We start from the raw sequence: 15,949 nt of genomic DNA, 5'->3' as shown, positions 1-15,949 counted from the left end.
TCAAAATCTTGGTATAAGAAGGTCATCAAAGGTAAAATGCAGGAGATTTACATACTTCAGCACTTGTATCTATATAGTACCATATTTTCTTTACATAAATCAATATAAATTTCTCCCTGTTAATGTGACAAAAATATTCCATATCTTTCTTGCCATCTCCTGTCTACCTCTAAGAGGTCTATAGAGACAGCTCTTCATGAAAGAAAAGCTAGTCCTTCTATAAAAATCACTTTTGAAAGGAACAAAGTCAAAAAAATTAATGAAAGCATGGGGACACTTGGGTGGCTCAGCAGTTGAGCATCTGCCTTTGGCTCAGGTCATGACCCAGGGTCTTGGGATTGAGTCCCTCATCAGGTTCCCCACAGGGAGACTTCTCCCTCTGCCTATATGTGTCTCTCATGAATAAATAAATAAAATCTTTAATAAAAAGTTTATAAAAGGGCAAAAGTATATGTTATACGTTGCTTTACTTACTCTTCTATTCCATATATTAATGCATACACCAGACAGAACAATTTTCTCTTCAGTTAAATACAGTGGATTTCATTTCTCATGGATGAATAGCTAGAAAGTGAATTGTTAAAGTGTGTGGGAAGTGTTCATATAAATTCAGAAGACACAGATACACTGTTTTTTTTTAAATTAATTAATTAATTAATTAATTTATGATAGTCACACAGAGAGAGAGAGAGAGAGAGGCAGAGACATAGGCAGAGGGAGAAGCAGGCTCCATGCACCAGGAGCCCAATGTGGGATTCGATCCCGGGTCTCCAGGATCGCGCCCTGGGCCAAGGCAGGCGCTAAACCACTGCACCACCCAGGGATCCCAGCTACACTGTTTTAAAGTCATTCTATCTTTTACCCCCATCTGAAATGGGTGAGCACACTACTTGCTCCACATTTTCACCAATATATAACATTTCAGGCTTCTTTATATTGGCCATTCATACTGATGAGCAGTGGTACCTCACTGTGTTTTTAATAAGAATTTCACTGATGATTAATGATGTTTATTATCTTTTCATGCATCTATAGATGATTAGTATGTCTGGTTTTGTCACATGTCAGCTTAAATATTTTATTTTTAACTAGATTGTCCATTATTTTGAGTATAAAGAGTTTTTTATATGTTCTACAAACAAAACCTTTGCAAACATGTATATATACACATACATATATGTACATGTGGCAAACATATATATATGGCAAATATTTAATCCCAGCCTGTGGCTTACATTTTTATTTTCTTAGCAGTATCTTTTACCACTAAGAAATTTTATAACAGATTTAAAAAAAAAGACAGTATTTATTCATGAAAGACAGAGAGAGGCAGAGTAAATTGGTCAGGGAGACAAAACAGGTATGTTTGGCTTTAAACAGAGGAAAATTAGAAGAACGATTTGTCATAAAAGTCCTAGAATGCCTGCTGATATAAAAGGGAAAAGAAGCCTTCTGGTGATTAGCAAAGAAACCATCAAAATCAGCCATCCTGTGCTCGCTTCGGCAGCACATATACTAAAATTGGAACAATACAGAGAGGATTAGCATGGCCCCTGTGCAAGGATGACACACAAAACCAGCCATCCTGTGATTCACCCCTGTTCCTCAAGTGTGGTTGGCTTTTGATTGAGAACTAAGCAGTATGTAGTTCTCTCAGATCTGAAAGTGGGCAATAGTTGTGCTCCATCTTTCTGGTATTGGAGTGTAGTTCTTCCTTCTGCTGCCCCATGCAGCTTAATAGCCCAACAAACATTATGAAGGGAGAGATGTGAGATGGTCAAGCCCTTGTGGAAGGTCTCAATTCTCTAGTGAGATTTTTTGATTTTTTTTTTTCCTTAAGCACCATGAAATTTCTTTAGGGCGTTTCAGTCTACCTTTCTGGTTCAGATACCCAGCCTTCCACAGAATCCTAGAACACAATAAATGCCCTGTAGGGAAAATTGGTCATGAGTTTAGGGTTTCTTTAGTTTTTAACGTATCGTAAATTCTTATATAAATTTATTAGATAAATTTCTCTTGTGTCTACACATCACAGCTAGATTATTTTCTCAGTATTGTCCCTCTGCAAGGGCCAAACCTGCTCAGCCTGTTCCCAGAACCAGCAGAAATCTGAATGTGAAGGAAAAAGCTGGTGACTGTCAGGAAAAAAATGTCATAAGAAGACTTCTTCAAGTAGAGCAAAACCAGATGCATCTTGGAAAATAACCACAGACCATGGAAAACAATCAAATAGTAGCCTTTGTGCAGACAAATATGGCTTAAGACACTTTGTGTGCAATCATTGATTTGCCAAATGTATTATTTTCCTTTCTAATTTTATTTATTTTTTATTCTTTATGATTTATTTATTTATTTATTAGAAAGAGAGAGAATGAGATGTGTGTGAGCAGAGGAGGGGCAGGAACTCCCAAGCAGACTCCCCATTGATTGAGGATGTGAGGTTCTATTTCATGTCCTGAGCCGAAATCAAGAATCAGATGCTTAACTGACTAAGCCACTCAGGTGCCTCCCCCTTTCTAATTTTAAAGGGAAATCAGAAACAATTCACATTCCCAGGGCAGAGAGGTGTCAGTGGTGGGAAGCAGAGGCAGTGTAGGAGTGATGCCAATCTCAGTGGGAGAATAACAATGAAGACCTCAGAGATTCTGGAGCAAGGCCATGTCATCTACAGTAAATAATTCTACTCCTTGTGATTAATAGCCTCTGTTATGTTGGGGTTCCGGTAGAGTCGGCCCAAGAGTTGGTCAGGTTGTCAGGGGCCCAGGGAAAGTGTTAAATGGATCTAATAGGGTAACATTTACATAGGTAAAGTAGAACTAATGGATTGGATGACACCCACTGGTTTTAGAAAGAAACAAACTTTCAAAATACATTTGTGATTTTTAAGAATATATGAACACAAAAAATCGTATTAATATAACCTTGGAAGAATAGATTTTCCATATTGTAAAAATTTAGTTTCAATGGAGTAAATAAGAATTTCCATGGACAAAAACGATTATTTTATGTCAAATGAAAAAGCTAGAATCCAAATTATGTTGTTTATACATCTCAAGACAAACACATTATGCAGAGAAAAAGAGAAAAATCACATAGCAAATGTTAACAGTAGTTATTGCTGAATGGTTTCATATTGGATGGTTTATCCTTCTTGTGTTTACTGTAGTCACCATATTTTCTAAGTCAATCTGTATATTTTCTATAATTATGTTTATAGAGGAAATTTATGAGGTAGGCTTGATGAAACATTGTCTCCTGTGATTTAGAAGAAATTGCATTCTTGTAAAATGCCACACAAGCTAGCATTCAATCCAATTTCTGAGTTTCTTGATGTGAAAAGAAATAGTTCAGTACAAATTCTCCAGGGTCTGAATCCCTGAGGTCATATAGGCATACATAAACCCTACATTTTGTTCCTATGAGTCAGATTCTCTCCCTCTCTCTCTCCCTCTCTCTCCTTTCCTCCATCCCTCTTACCTGTCTCTGAGTTAGTTTTTCTGGATACTAAAAAGAAAAACATTCCTGTCACATTAATTAAACATTATTGTCTACTCCTGCAATATTTACCAACTTCTCAATATTTTTTAATGATGTTTGAATTCTGAGTGGAAACTTTCTTGGATACTCTTAATAACAGGGACAGGATCTTCAGGTGAGTTGATCTCAGGTAGGCGATCTATTTTGTGTAGTCTTTTATTTATATGGAGGACATTGAAGTCCTACAACCTTTGAGACAGGGAACCCTCCTCATTAGTCTAAATTTTATGATATCTCTAGAGTTCATCTTTCTGAAAGCTCATATTGTTGAGCTTTTATTTCTTGCCTCTTCTCTAGAGTATCACCCCCATTTTCACCTTGAGGATATCCACCATGTGCCTAGCATAGCATAGTCACACTGAGAATTTAAGAAAAATATTATAAATCTGAGATTGTCCTCAACATCTCAAGATTTCATAGAAAGAGATAAGAATCATATGTATAACGTAAGAGTGAACACAATAGGTCATGAAATTTTGATTTCTGTAATGTCTGTAGGTATGCCAAGAAGGTGGAAACAGGGTTTCTTTGTGATAGTAGTTTTCACTTAACGCTGCATTTGTTGCAAGCGGGGCATCAGTACACCAGAGAAAAGAGGTTATGTCAGGTCAAAGAAAAATCAAGTAAGCCAGATAAATGGCCATGTGTTATCATATTGGCATGAAACAAGGTTGGGTGCTAGGGCATGGTTAGGGTCAGGTTTTAGGCAAAACTGAGCAGAGACATTTAGATTTGATGAATTAGCTAATGGCAAGAAATCCGAGTTTTCAGAGCTAAAGAGGGTCCTAACAGCTACAGTAATCAAGGGAAGAGGAATTTGATGTTCTCGCTACACAAGCTAGCAGCACTACGGGAAGGCTGGCTGTGCCTCGGCGGCTATAATCCACCTGAGCAATGATGACAGTTTGCTAAATTCCCATAGGTGCCAACCTGAGAATAGGGAGGGAGGATAAGAAAGTGTCAGACAATAATGAGAAAGCAAAGGGGGAAACAGAGAGAACTTACTGAAGGACGTTAATTGGCAAAAATAAGAGAAACAGGGTGAAGAGGAGACTCAGGAAGGAAACCTGGGCTTCCCCGTGGAGTCTCAAATTATACCCACGTGTCTATTGCTGCCCACTTTGGCCCTTGATCTGTTTCTTAGATTATTTTTAATAGCGTAACAGCTTAAAAATAATATTAATTAGTCATAGCACTAAGAATTTTTTTTTTTTAAAGAGGGAGAGTGCATAAACCCACATCGCCCGGATTCCATAATTTTCAGACTCTGTGGTAAGTACATGAACATCATTTCCTAATTTAATACTTAGACACTAGTACAATATGTATCATCACTTCATTATTACTGACAAAATTGAGGCTCAGAGAATTTGAGTAATTCACCAAAGATTACATAGTAAATGATAAACCCTCAAATTGAATTTAAATCTAGGTTCCAAGCACATGCTTCTTTCATTAGCTCTTTGTCACTCTCCCACCCATTCCTTTTCTGCACACAGAAAATACATTTTCTTAAGTATCAACAAATAGCATTTAGTGATGAAGGAGGTAATAGTTTTTAAAAACTAAAATAGTGTCTTTATTTATGAAAATCTCATGCTAATACAGACTTTTTAAATCTAAACATTTCAAACATGTGCCTGTTACTGGTTAATTTATTTTTTTAATTACTGTTAAATGATTAAAGATACTTATGTGGTTATGAACTGCTTGTGAACACAAGGTGCTTTGGTTTCTCAAAATAGCAGGTACAAATAAACAAAGACTGTATGACTCACAACAAGGTAATCATGTATGTGGCTTTAATCAAAACCAATGTCCCCACTAGAAATTTTCCGGGTGATTATGTAACCATAGGTGTTTACTGCCTTATTCTCTAGCTGGAGAGGCTTGAGCAAAACACATTTTAAGTTGTTCTCCAATTCAGATATTCTACAAGTATTTAATATTATTATGAATAATAACATTTTCAGATTAAATACTAATAGTTACAAGGTAGAATTATAGAATCTAGATGAGTGTGTTGAAAGCATCGGTGACGTGAGAATACAGTTAAGTAGGAAAGAAAACACAGGAGTGAGGGGACTGCATGACACAAATGCAATTTTATTTATTTTACCAGGTTACTACATTGTTTTTGGAACACTGAGGAGATTTGGATAGAATCAGTGGAAAGCTTGAGCATAAGGAGGCAGGACTATGTTCTGTCTATATCCCCGTATTTTTTGAAAATTTGAAAATTCTTGTGGTGGCTTCTAAGGGCTGCCTTCCCTATGAGCTTCCATTTGAACATCCTGACTGTAGAGGCATTATTGCCTCTAACGTTTTACTTCTGACCCTTCTTTTAAAATTTTGAGTGCTAAGCTTATTTGCATTGTTATGTTAGTGAACTGAAAAAGCACACATCCTCAGAATGACAGAACTGTGAGAGATACATATTTTCTACAACAATGTACAGTAGTTTTCTCTCTGTCCCTAAATTAATTCATGTTCTGTTACTCAGTTTATGAAATCATAACCCCTGCTCGTAAGCCATGTAACCTCAAACAAGTTCCTTAACTTTAGTAAGTTCCTGTCCTTAAGTAAAACATGAGACTACTTGTTTTACAATTCACAGTGTTATTGGAAGATCTGAATCAATATATTTTAATATTTTAGCACAATACCTGCCACAAGGCAAATGTCATAGAAATGTGTGATTGTTGTTATCATTGCTACTATTTTATTTTATTTCAGGTCTTTCTCCGACAACCATCATGTTGTTAGCAGAAGGCAATCAGAGTGTTGGAGCCACATTCACCCTCTTGGGCTTCTCGGAATATCCAGACTTCCAGGTTCCCTTGCTATTGGTGTTCTTGACCATCTACACAGTCACTGTGGTAGGGAACCTGGGCATGATCATGATCATCAGGGTCAGTCCCCGACTCCACACCCCCATGTACTTTTTCCTCAGCCACTTGTCCTTTGTCGATTTCTGTTATTCCACCACAGTTACACCCAAACTGTTGGAGAATTTGGTTGTGGAAGACAGAACCATCTCCTTTGTAGGCTGCATCATGCAGTTCTTCTTGGCTTGTGTATGTGCAGTGGCAGAAACATTCATGTTGGCAGTGATGGCCTATGACCGATTTGTGGCTGTTTGTAACCCTCTACTCTACACGGTTGTCATGTCCCAGAAGCTGTGTGCGTTGTTAGTGGCGGGGCCCTACATATGGGGTATAGCCTCTTCCCTGACACTCACCTGTTTTCTCCTCACATTATCCTTCTGTGGGTCTAATGTCATAAATAATTTTGTCTGTGAGCACTCTGTCATTGTCTCTGTCTCCTGCTCTGACCCCTACATCAGCCAAATGCTTTGTTTTGTCATTGCCATATTCAATGAAGTCAGCAGCCTGGTCATCATTTTCACTACTTATATTTTCATTTTTGTCACTGTCATAAAAATGTCTTCTGCTGGTGGGCGCCAAAAAGCCTTCTCCACTTGTGCCTCCCACCTGACTGCCATCACCATCTTCCATGGGACTATCCTGTTCCTTTATTGTGTGCCCAACTCCCAAAACTCATGGCTCATAGTCAAAATAGGTTCTTTATTTTATACAGTGGTGATTCCTATGCTGAACCCTCTGATCTATAGCCTCCGAAATAAAGATGTGAAGGAGAGTGTCAGGAAGTTAATAAATCACCCAATACAATTTTGTTGAAGATTTGTATTTCCATCAGAGGTTTGATTTATTGTATTGAGAATTGTTTGATGCTTCTTGTAGAGATGATGACTTAAATTGTTTAGTCAATTCACTAGAATTTAAAATCTATTGTTGTAATAAGCCACTTATTTGGTCATTTGATTTCTGTTCACTTAAATGTTTAGTAAAAGAACCATGAATCATATGTGAAGTAACATAGTGTTGTGAGTTGAAAAGCATCCCTTAAAATATCCATGAACATCCAGAAGCTCAGAATCTAACCTCATTTGAGGGCAGCCCAGGTGGCTCAGGGGTATAGCACTGCCTTCAGCCCAGGGCATGATCCTGGAGACCCGGAATCGAGTCCCATGTCAGGCTTCCTGCATGGAGCCTGCTTCTTCCTCTGCCTATGTCTCTGCCTCTCTCTTTGTTTCTCTCCTGAATAAATAAATAAAATCTTAAAAAAAAAAAGAATGTAACCTCATTTGAAAAATAAGATCTTTGTAGATGTAATTAAGATAATGATTGAGGTGAGATCACACTGGATTAGGGCAGGCCCTAAATCCAGTGAGGATGTCCTTATAAGAAACAGAAAAAATGAGACATAGAGAAGGCTATGTGAAGATTGGCATTTTGTTGCTACCAATAAGGGCGCCCTAGGAGGATGCAAGGAAGGACTCTCCCCTAGCATCTTCAGGGGGAGCATGACCCTACTTGCACCTTGATTTCAGGCTTCTAGTCTCAAGAACTATGAGGCAATGCATTTCCACTGGTTTAAGCCACCACATTTATGGTAATTTAGTGCAGCAACTCTAAGAAACTTATTCAAAGGTAAATATCAGACCATGAAATCCAAATCTCTTGAATTGCCTATTGGCATGGTAAATCACTTTTAAACTCTTCTTCAGTACTATATAAGCAATTGAGAATATTAAGGTTATGGAGGATTTCTGAAAAGTGGTAGCCAAGTAGGAATGTAAATATGGAAGAATTAGTTAATGAGCCTGGAGGTGCTCTTTCTAAGACCTGGCCGACTTCTTTGCTCCTTCTTCCAAGGGCCTCTTGTACTTTTATTATAGTATAGGAAGTGATGTGAAACATGATAACTTTAAATATCAAGTAAAAGTTATTTTACATGGCTTTATAAAAGGACTACCAAAGGGACTAAAAACAAACACAAAAAAAAATCAGATCAGTTATCTCACAGGTCTCAAAACCTGATGTGTCAAACCTGATTTCGTAGATGCTGTTTACTAACATAGTGAATGTTGTACTACATTTCAAGCATAGTTTGTATGATTCCTGTTTTGCTTTTAAAGGTTAATCTTTAATTATTTGCACATTTTACTTGCTTGCATCGCATCATCTGCCAGACAAAATGGCATGGTTGCAACTGTTTTGATTGAAATGTTCTCTAAAATTGATTATTCAGGGGCACCTGGGTAGCTCAGTTGGTCAAGCAACTGTCTGCCTTCAGCTCAGTGTTCTGGGATTCCTGGGACTGAGTTCCCAGTTGGGGCTCCCTGCTTAGTAAGGAGTCTGGTTCTCTCTCTCCCTCTGCTCCTTCCTGCCTCATGCTCTCTCTCGCCTCCTCACTTTCTCTCATAAATAAATAAATAAATAATCTTAAAATAATCAATTATTCCTTTGTTGGTTTTAACCCAGTGACTGACTTAGGAAAAAAATAAAATAAAAATGCTATGTTTGTTTCTTTCTTGCTAATCATGGTTTGTATCACACAAGGTTGCCAGGGTATACACTGCAGATATGCAATATTGTTGCTCTATATCACCTTAGAGATAATAATTGCATCTCCAAAAGCAAGTGTGCTTACCTTAAATATGACTTTTTAATTTCATCTTATACTGCAAACATAACAAGAACCTTGGTTTTACATGTGAAAACAAATAATTATGAAACATAAAATAAGTAGGTACCCTACTTTTAATTTTCCTCACTTACAAATTAGAGATTCCATATAATTTTACCATATTATTCTGACTAATTGCTAATATACTGTGTGGCACAAATTCCAGATTATGCAACTCAAGGTTTGTTTTTCTCTGGAAAATGAAACTACTTTCTGTTTTAATGCACCAGGGAGGACTGTATGATTCTCTTTCTCCATGTGTGTGCAGTGTTGTGTTTTTAAAGGATACAAAATAAATACACTCATCTTCCAACCTTTATGACAAAGTAAGCATTATCAGTCATTACCCTACAGAATTAATTGATTTATTGCATACTTTGAGGTACATTGGCTTACCAATGAAGAAAGACTGAATTCTCTTTGTTCTTAGGTTGTTTATGAATAAAAGAGTAAAGGAGGATATCGGCAACCATGAAGAAAGGCAGAAAAAAATACATGTGTTCATTTATTTATTTCTAGTTTAGTCATATATCTTGCCAAATCACCAGAACTTCTATTAAGCCAAAGGTATCAAAACTAGTGATTTTTGCACTTTATTCATACAAATCATCTGGGGGGGGGGTGGCTATAAAATGCAGATTTTGATGCAATGGGCATGTTAGGAGCCCAAAATTCTGCATTTCTAATAGATGTCCAAGTGATGCTGATGATAACAGCCATTGGACCACAGTCTGGGTAGCAAGACTTTAGCCCAACAGATTTTATTTTAAACAAGTTCTACTGGTGTAGACTCATATCTAACTGTGTATGGAGCCCATAGAGCGCCTATAAAATGAACTCCTCTTTCTCCTTTCTTGCATTGGCAATGATTTGAATAATCATAAAAATGATTTTAATTATGTTCGAAATAAAAGTGATTTTAATTATGAAATCTTAATAATTGCACAAACTTTGTAATGAGCACAGTTTTGTAAATATATGAAACATTTAAATAGAGAAATAGAAGTTTTGTCATCTTGTGGTCCTAATATACTAGCCTTTTAAAATACCTTTGAATCACTTAAGTCTTTGCAGACAAAGTTTCTGCTAGAGTGAGCCAGGTGAGGAAGAGTAGAGTAGGACAGGGAGTCAGAAAGGCAGGAAACATGATCAAGCAGGGCTTTTTAGTACATTTTAAGAAATTTGGCTTTTACTTCGAATGAAATAGGGAATCACTGCAGGGGTTTATAAGAGTGATTTGGTCTAATTAAAATTTTAAAAGAAAAACCCTGGCTGATGTTCAGAACAAGCTGTGAGATGAGAGAAAGGGTAGAAAGTATTTAGAAGGCCATATAGTGCTCAAAAGATAATGGATTTTGGTGTTCTCTCTTGCCTTCTAAACCGCATGCAATTCTTTCTCTCTGCATATATATTTTTTATATATATTTATATTTTAATTTTTTAATATTAAAGATTTATCTATTTATTTTAGAGAGAAAGAGAGAGAGAGTGCAAGAGAGGGGTGTGGGAGGGGCAGAGGGAGAGAGAGAATCTTAAGCAGGCTCCCAGTATGGAGCCCCATACAGGGCTCGATCTCACAACCCTGAGATCATGACCTGAGTTGAAATCAAGAGTTGGGAGTTTAACCGATTGAGCCACCCAGGTGCCCCTATATTTTATTTTTTGATTGATATTGTTAACATATAATGTTCTATTAGTTTCAGGTGTACAGCATAGTGATGCAACAATTATATACATTGTGAAATGCTCACAATGATAACTATGCTTATCAAGGTGAGCATTTTCCAATTTTGCAGATGTATTTTGTTCTGGAGAAACTCAGGCACATATGCACAAAAGGAGATGTTCAGAAATGTTCAGTTGCATGTGGCATATAATGACAAAATTGAAAATAGCCTAATTAGAAATAAAAGAAATGGTTATAGGGGCTCCTGGGTGGCTCAGTCAGTTAAGTGTCTGCCTTTGGCTCAGGTCATGATCCTGTACTAAACTGTACAAAACTGATCCCAGGGTCCTAGGATCCAGCCCCGCAACCAGTTCCCTGCTCAATGAAGAGCCTAATTCTCACTTCCCCCCACATCCGTGCTTTTTCTCTCTGTCTCTCTCTTGCTAGCTCTTTCTCTTAAATAAATAAATAAAATATTTTTAAAAAAGAATGTTCATTTATTTATTTTTAGTTTTTCTTTTTTAAAAAGAAAGAATGGTTATAATTATATGATTGAACTCTTTACAAGTTAAAATGATGGTAGTAGAAAAAAATGTACCAGTTTGTTTTAAACCTCAGAAATATTGTTCCATATCATTTATATACTTTGAAAGTACAACGAATACTGTGTATTCATCATGAGTATTCACATAGGTACAAAATGAATTATGTGGGAATGAAAATCACCTGGTTAAAGATGAAGTTTTTCAACCAGGGGAGAGAAGGGGCTGAGATAGCAGAAAGTTATGAAAGGGTCTTTAATCCAAGCTGTAATGTAATGTTCCAAAAAAAAAAAAAAGAAAAGAAAAGAAAATATATACTTTTTTCATCAGCCACTTAGGGCTTTAAAGTTGAAAGTAAAAAAAAAGTAAAATAAATAAATAAATAAATAAATAAATAAAGTTGAAAGTATAACATGGAGCTTATATCATTTGCCGAGGGAACAACACAGAATTTAGTGGCTATAAGCATTGTTCTTTCTCACCATTCTGTGGGCATACAGGAATTTCTTTCTTTTTTCTTTTCTTTCTTTTTTTTTTTTTTTTTTTTTGAGAGATAGAGTATGAGTGGAGGGAGATGGAGAGAGAGAATCTCAAGCAGGCTCCATCCCCAGTGTGGAGCCCAATGCAGTCTTGATCACATGACCCTGAGATCATGACCTGAGTGGAAATCAAGGAGCTCCTGACTGCAGGATTCTTCTGTCAGTCTCACTTGGGCTCATCATGTGACTGCAATCATTCGGGAACTCACCCTGAGTCAAAGACAGACGCTCAACCACTGAGCCACGAGGCATCCCTTAAAGACATGATTTCTAATTCACTATCGAGGCTTATCCAAAATTCTGAATAACTCGTTTGCAAATACAGCTCAATGGTAATTATGTAGGTTGGGTCATGTGGTGAAAATAACACAGCAGCTGGCATCACAGACTAGACTTGTTAGAGTTTTCTCGAGAGTTTCAGGAGCCACTCAAAAAAGGACAGGTTTTTGGGTAACTTTGTAAATGGGTAGGAGTAACTTGCCTAAAATTGGTATATGGCCTTTGCAAAATCAAGGAGCTTGGTGAAATTTGGGGTAGAGGAAGCAGGGTTAGGGAAGTACTATCTCACCTTAGTTTTTTTATTCATCCAGATGGCATTTTAATTATGTGCCAACAAAGCCTGGTAATCAATTTCAAGCTGCAATTTTTCCATGTAATTTCAAGGAAATTTTAGTCATTAAAAATTCTACACATCACCTGGCTTTTGGCTTAATTACCTGTTTTGATGCTTGTGAGGAATAAGTTGCTGGTGATTCTCTAGAGTTTGAGTCCCCAGGGCTACAGGGTTAGATACAACAGCCTTGGTGGCCCAGTCATACTCAGCTTACAGAGAAACAGGGGGTAGTGGTCTGTTTCTCTGTAGCAGGTAGGTTTATTTAGGTTTTCTACAAAACGGTAGGGATATTATTTTCCTGATATGGTAACTAGGGCCTTCTTTTATTTTATTTTTCATATTAAGTCACTATAAATGCTATCTGATTGTGAAGCCAACAATATTAATGAAATTAACACTCATGGAAAGTTAACACTCATGAAAACATTTGGCTTTAAGTCAATTTCCAATCATTTTACAAAAAAAAAAAAAAGAATAAACCTACCAGCTGGAAATAGGTATTTATTCATATCCTCTTTAAATACACCTGAAGTTGGCATATAAACGTTCTCGCAAAAATGAGAACGTGTTAATTCTGAGAGGACTCCTACCTGGTGAATCTTGGGGCCCATAAGACTTATCTATACAATGCCTGACCTATAAGAGAAGCTAACATTTTGGGTCTAAATCTTAATAAAGTGTACGTTCCCCTCACAAGTCAAAAGGATGCATTGTCCTTCTGAATCCTCAGGAACTCACCTATTTGATGAGAGAAGCAGCCTTTACTAAACAAGATATTAAGATGGGATTGCTATGCTATTTCCTAGATTTCTCTAACATTTTGCTTTGACCTTAGATTTTGTTTTGTTTTGTTTTGCTGTGACCTTAGAAAAGAAACATACCCTCTTAAAGATTTTAACTGATTTGTGTGTATAGGCAAAGTATAATAGCAATATATGTTCAAGGGCAAACAGTTCACATTTTTTTCAGATTCCTTCATAAACTATTTATGCATCTACACGCAAACTTTTACTATTAATTATGTACGTTACTTATGCTACTAGAAAATGTGTGAATGTACACACTGTAATATGGTATTTATTTCTTACGGAAACACAAAGTGTGATGGAAATGCAGAGACATTTCAGAGTCTCAGCTCAGAAACCGCTTATACCCCTAGCAGTGATCTGCATGAGGCATGTTCTGTATGGAAAGGTAACTCTTGCCTCTCTTTTTATGTCTACAAAAAATGTCATGCATTTTTGTCACTAACTCCACAAAACTTCTCTTTGGCAGAAACAACCTCTTCCTCGACACCCCCCTCCCCGACCCCCAACCTCCTTTCAAGGGCACTGTGAAGATGGCTGTAAGAAATCTGAGTGTGGAGATGACCTTTGCCCTCTTGGGTTTCACGGATTACCCAGAGCTTCAGATTCCTCTCTTCCTCTTGTTTCTGATCATGTACATTATCACCGTGGTAGGAAATCTTGGGATGATAGTAATCATCAAGATTAACCCCAAATTTCACACTCCCATGTACTTTTTCCTTAGCCACCTTTCTTTTGTTGATTTTTGTTACTCTTCCATCGTTACTCCTAAGCTGCTTGAGAACCTTGTCATGGAGGATAAAAACATCTTCTACTTTAGCTGCATGTTGCAGTACTTCTTGTCCTGCACTGCTGTGGTGACAGAATCCTTTCTGCTGGCAGTGATGGCCTATGACCGATTTGTGGCCATTTGCAATCCTCTGCTTTATTCAGTGGTCATGTCGCAGAGGCTCTGTGCCCTGCTGGTGTCTGGGTCATATCTCTGGGGTATGTTTGGTCCCTTGGTACTCCTCTGCTATGCTCTCCAGCTAAACTTTTCTGGACATAACACAATCAACCATTTTTTCTGTGAATACACAGCTCTCATTGCTGTCTCCAGCTCAGACATACTCATTCCCCACCTGCTGCTTTTTGGCTTTGCCACTTTCAATGAGGTGAGTACACTGCTGATCATCCTCACTTCATACATTTTTATATTCGTGACTGTACTAAATATCCATTCTGCCAGTGGGCGTCGCAAAGCCTTCTCCACCTGTGCCTCCCACCTGACCGCCATCACCATCTTCCATGGGACCATCCTTTCCCTCTACTGTGTGCCCTACTCCAAAAACTCCAGGCAAACTGTCAAAGTGGCCTCTGTATTTTACACAGTGGTCAACCCTATGCTGAACCCTCTGATCTACAGCCTGAGGAATAAAGATGTGAAAGATGCCCTCCGGAAATTAATAGACACAAAAGTCCCATTCCACTGAACGAATCTCAAAAGATGTTTTTAATCCCAATGAACAATGGGGACAGAGCTCTGTAAAACCCTTAGCATATATTTGCATAAAGTTTTTATATATGACTTTGACGTTAATACATTGTGACTTGGTAAGCTTAAATCCTTGAAAAAGGGGATTCTTCAAAAAGTTAATTCTTTTGATCCATAAAGCCTCTATTTCTTCAAATTGCCTAAAAAGAAACAGGTAAAATATTACAAAGCCCAATAGATGGCTCAATGTGGGAGAATAAAGTTATTGAAGGATCATATTAACTCATCATAGGAAGGTATTGCTGATTTGTTACTGCATATGAATGAGTTCCTTGCCTTTAAAATCATGTGTTTGGTAGTCACTGAAGCATTGTCTTTGCTGGGAGATGCAGATGGTTACGCTGATTCTTTTTTGACACCTTCATTCCCTCGTCTCCGTGTATTCTATGAATGGATGGTCTTATACTTCAAACAGCTTGTGTTGAGAAGTCTACACAGCAAAGACAATTATACCTATTATGCAGATAATGACACAGAGTTTCAAGAAACTAGTCTAGAAATGACTGAATGATCGATCTATGATCAAAGCATCCCAACTCTGTTGACTGTAAATCTACAGTCATGATAGACTTTCATGTCCTTTCATGATAGTAAGCTTTCATGATAATAGACTAAGGTTATTAGTCTGAGAGGTCACAGAAGTCTGTGTTGTCCTAGATTATCTGGGATTATCTCTGGAGTCATTTCAATATTCCTACATTATGCTTGGATAGGATTACTCAGAAGGCTGTGTTCCCAGTATTATCAGGTCTGGAAATCTCTACAAGCATAATCTAGTCTAGTTCATATGTATTAGGCCTGGGATGGAGGCAATATATGTTCTACCTGGGAATATTGAGGAATCATTTCAAAGTTTCTGTTCTAATATGTTCTATTCTAATATTTGCCACTCTAATAATATGAGTGGCTAAACAAGCACAAATATCTGGTAGCAAACACTTTAAAAATTAAATTAAATTATAATAGGGGGCAGCCCGAGTGGCTCAGCGGTTTAGCACCACGTTCAGCCCAAGGCCTAATCCTGAAGTCCCCAGATTGAGTCCCACATCAGACTCCCTGCATGGAAACTGCTTCTCCCTCTGCCTGTGTCTCTGCCTCTCTCTCTCTCTCTCTCTCTCTCTCTCTCTCTCTCTCTTTTTCTCTCTCTGTATCTCTCATG

At 37.5% G+C, this 15,949-nt stretch overlaps 2 protein-coding genes and 1 non-coding gene across 3 annotated transcripts; all 3 read left to right on the top strand.

Moving 5' to 3' along the window:
- Positions 1 to 1,491: 1,491 nt before the first annotated feature.
- On the top strand, positions 1,492 to 1,593 carry LOC129514970 (U6 spliceosomal RNA). Its single transcript, XR_008665512.1, has one exon. It is a non-coding gene; the product is annotated as a U6 spliceosomal RNA (small nuclear RNA).
- Positions 1,594 to 6,293: 4,700 nt separating this feature from the next.
- LOC129514916 (olfactory receptor 5D13-like) lies at positions 6,294 to 9,981 on the top strand (the record flags this gene model as incomplete). The annotated part of the gene is made up of 2 exons (XM_055333605.1): positions 6,294 to 7,216; positions 9,936 to 9,981. Coding segments are annotated over exons 1-2 (969 nt in total), but the record flags the coding sequence as incomplete, so codon positions are not given.
- A 3,697-nt stretch (positions 9,982 to 13,678) lies between these two features.
- Positions 13,679 to 14,728, top strand: LOC129514915 (olfactory receptor 5D14). The gene has a single exon (XM_055333604.1). It carries the CDS (start codon positions 13,679 to 13,681, stop codon positions 14,726 to 14,728), a length of 1,050 nt encoding a protein of 349 aa, XP_055189579.1.
- The last annotated feature ends 1,221 nt before the right edge of the window (positions 14,729 to 15,949 follow it).

The sequence above is a fragment of the Nyctereutes procyonoides genome, unplaced genomic scaffold (assembly GCF_905146905.1).
Source record: "Nyctereutes procyonoides isolate TBG_1078 unplaced genomic scaffold, NYPRO_anot_genome, whole genome shotgun sequence".
Lineage (NCBI taxonomy): Eukaryota > Metazoa > Chordata > Mammalia > Carnivora > Canidae > Nyctereutes > Nyctereutes procyonoides.
Note: the sequence above shows the minus strand (reverse complement) of the source record. Positions and strands in the feature narration are given on the sequence as shown.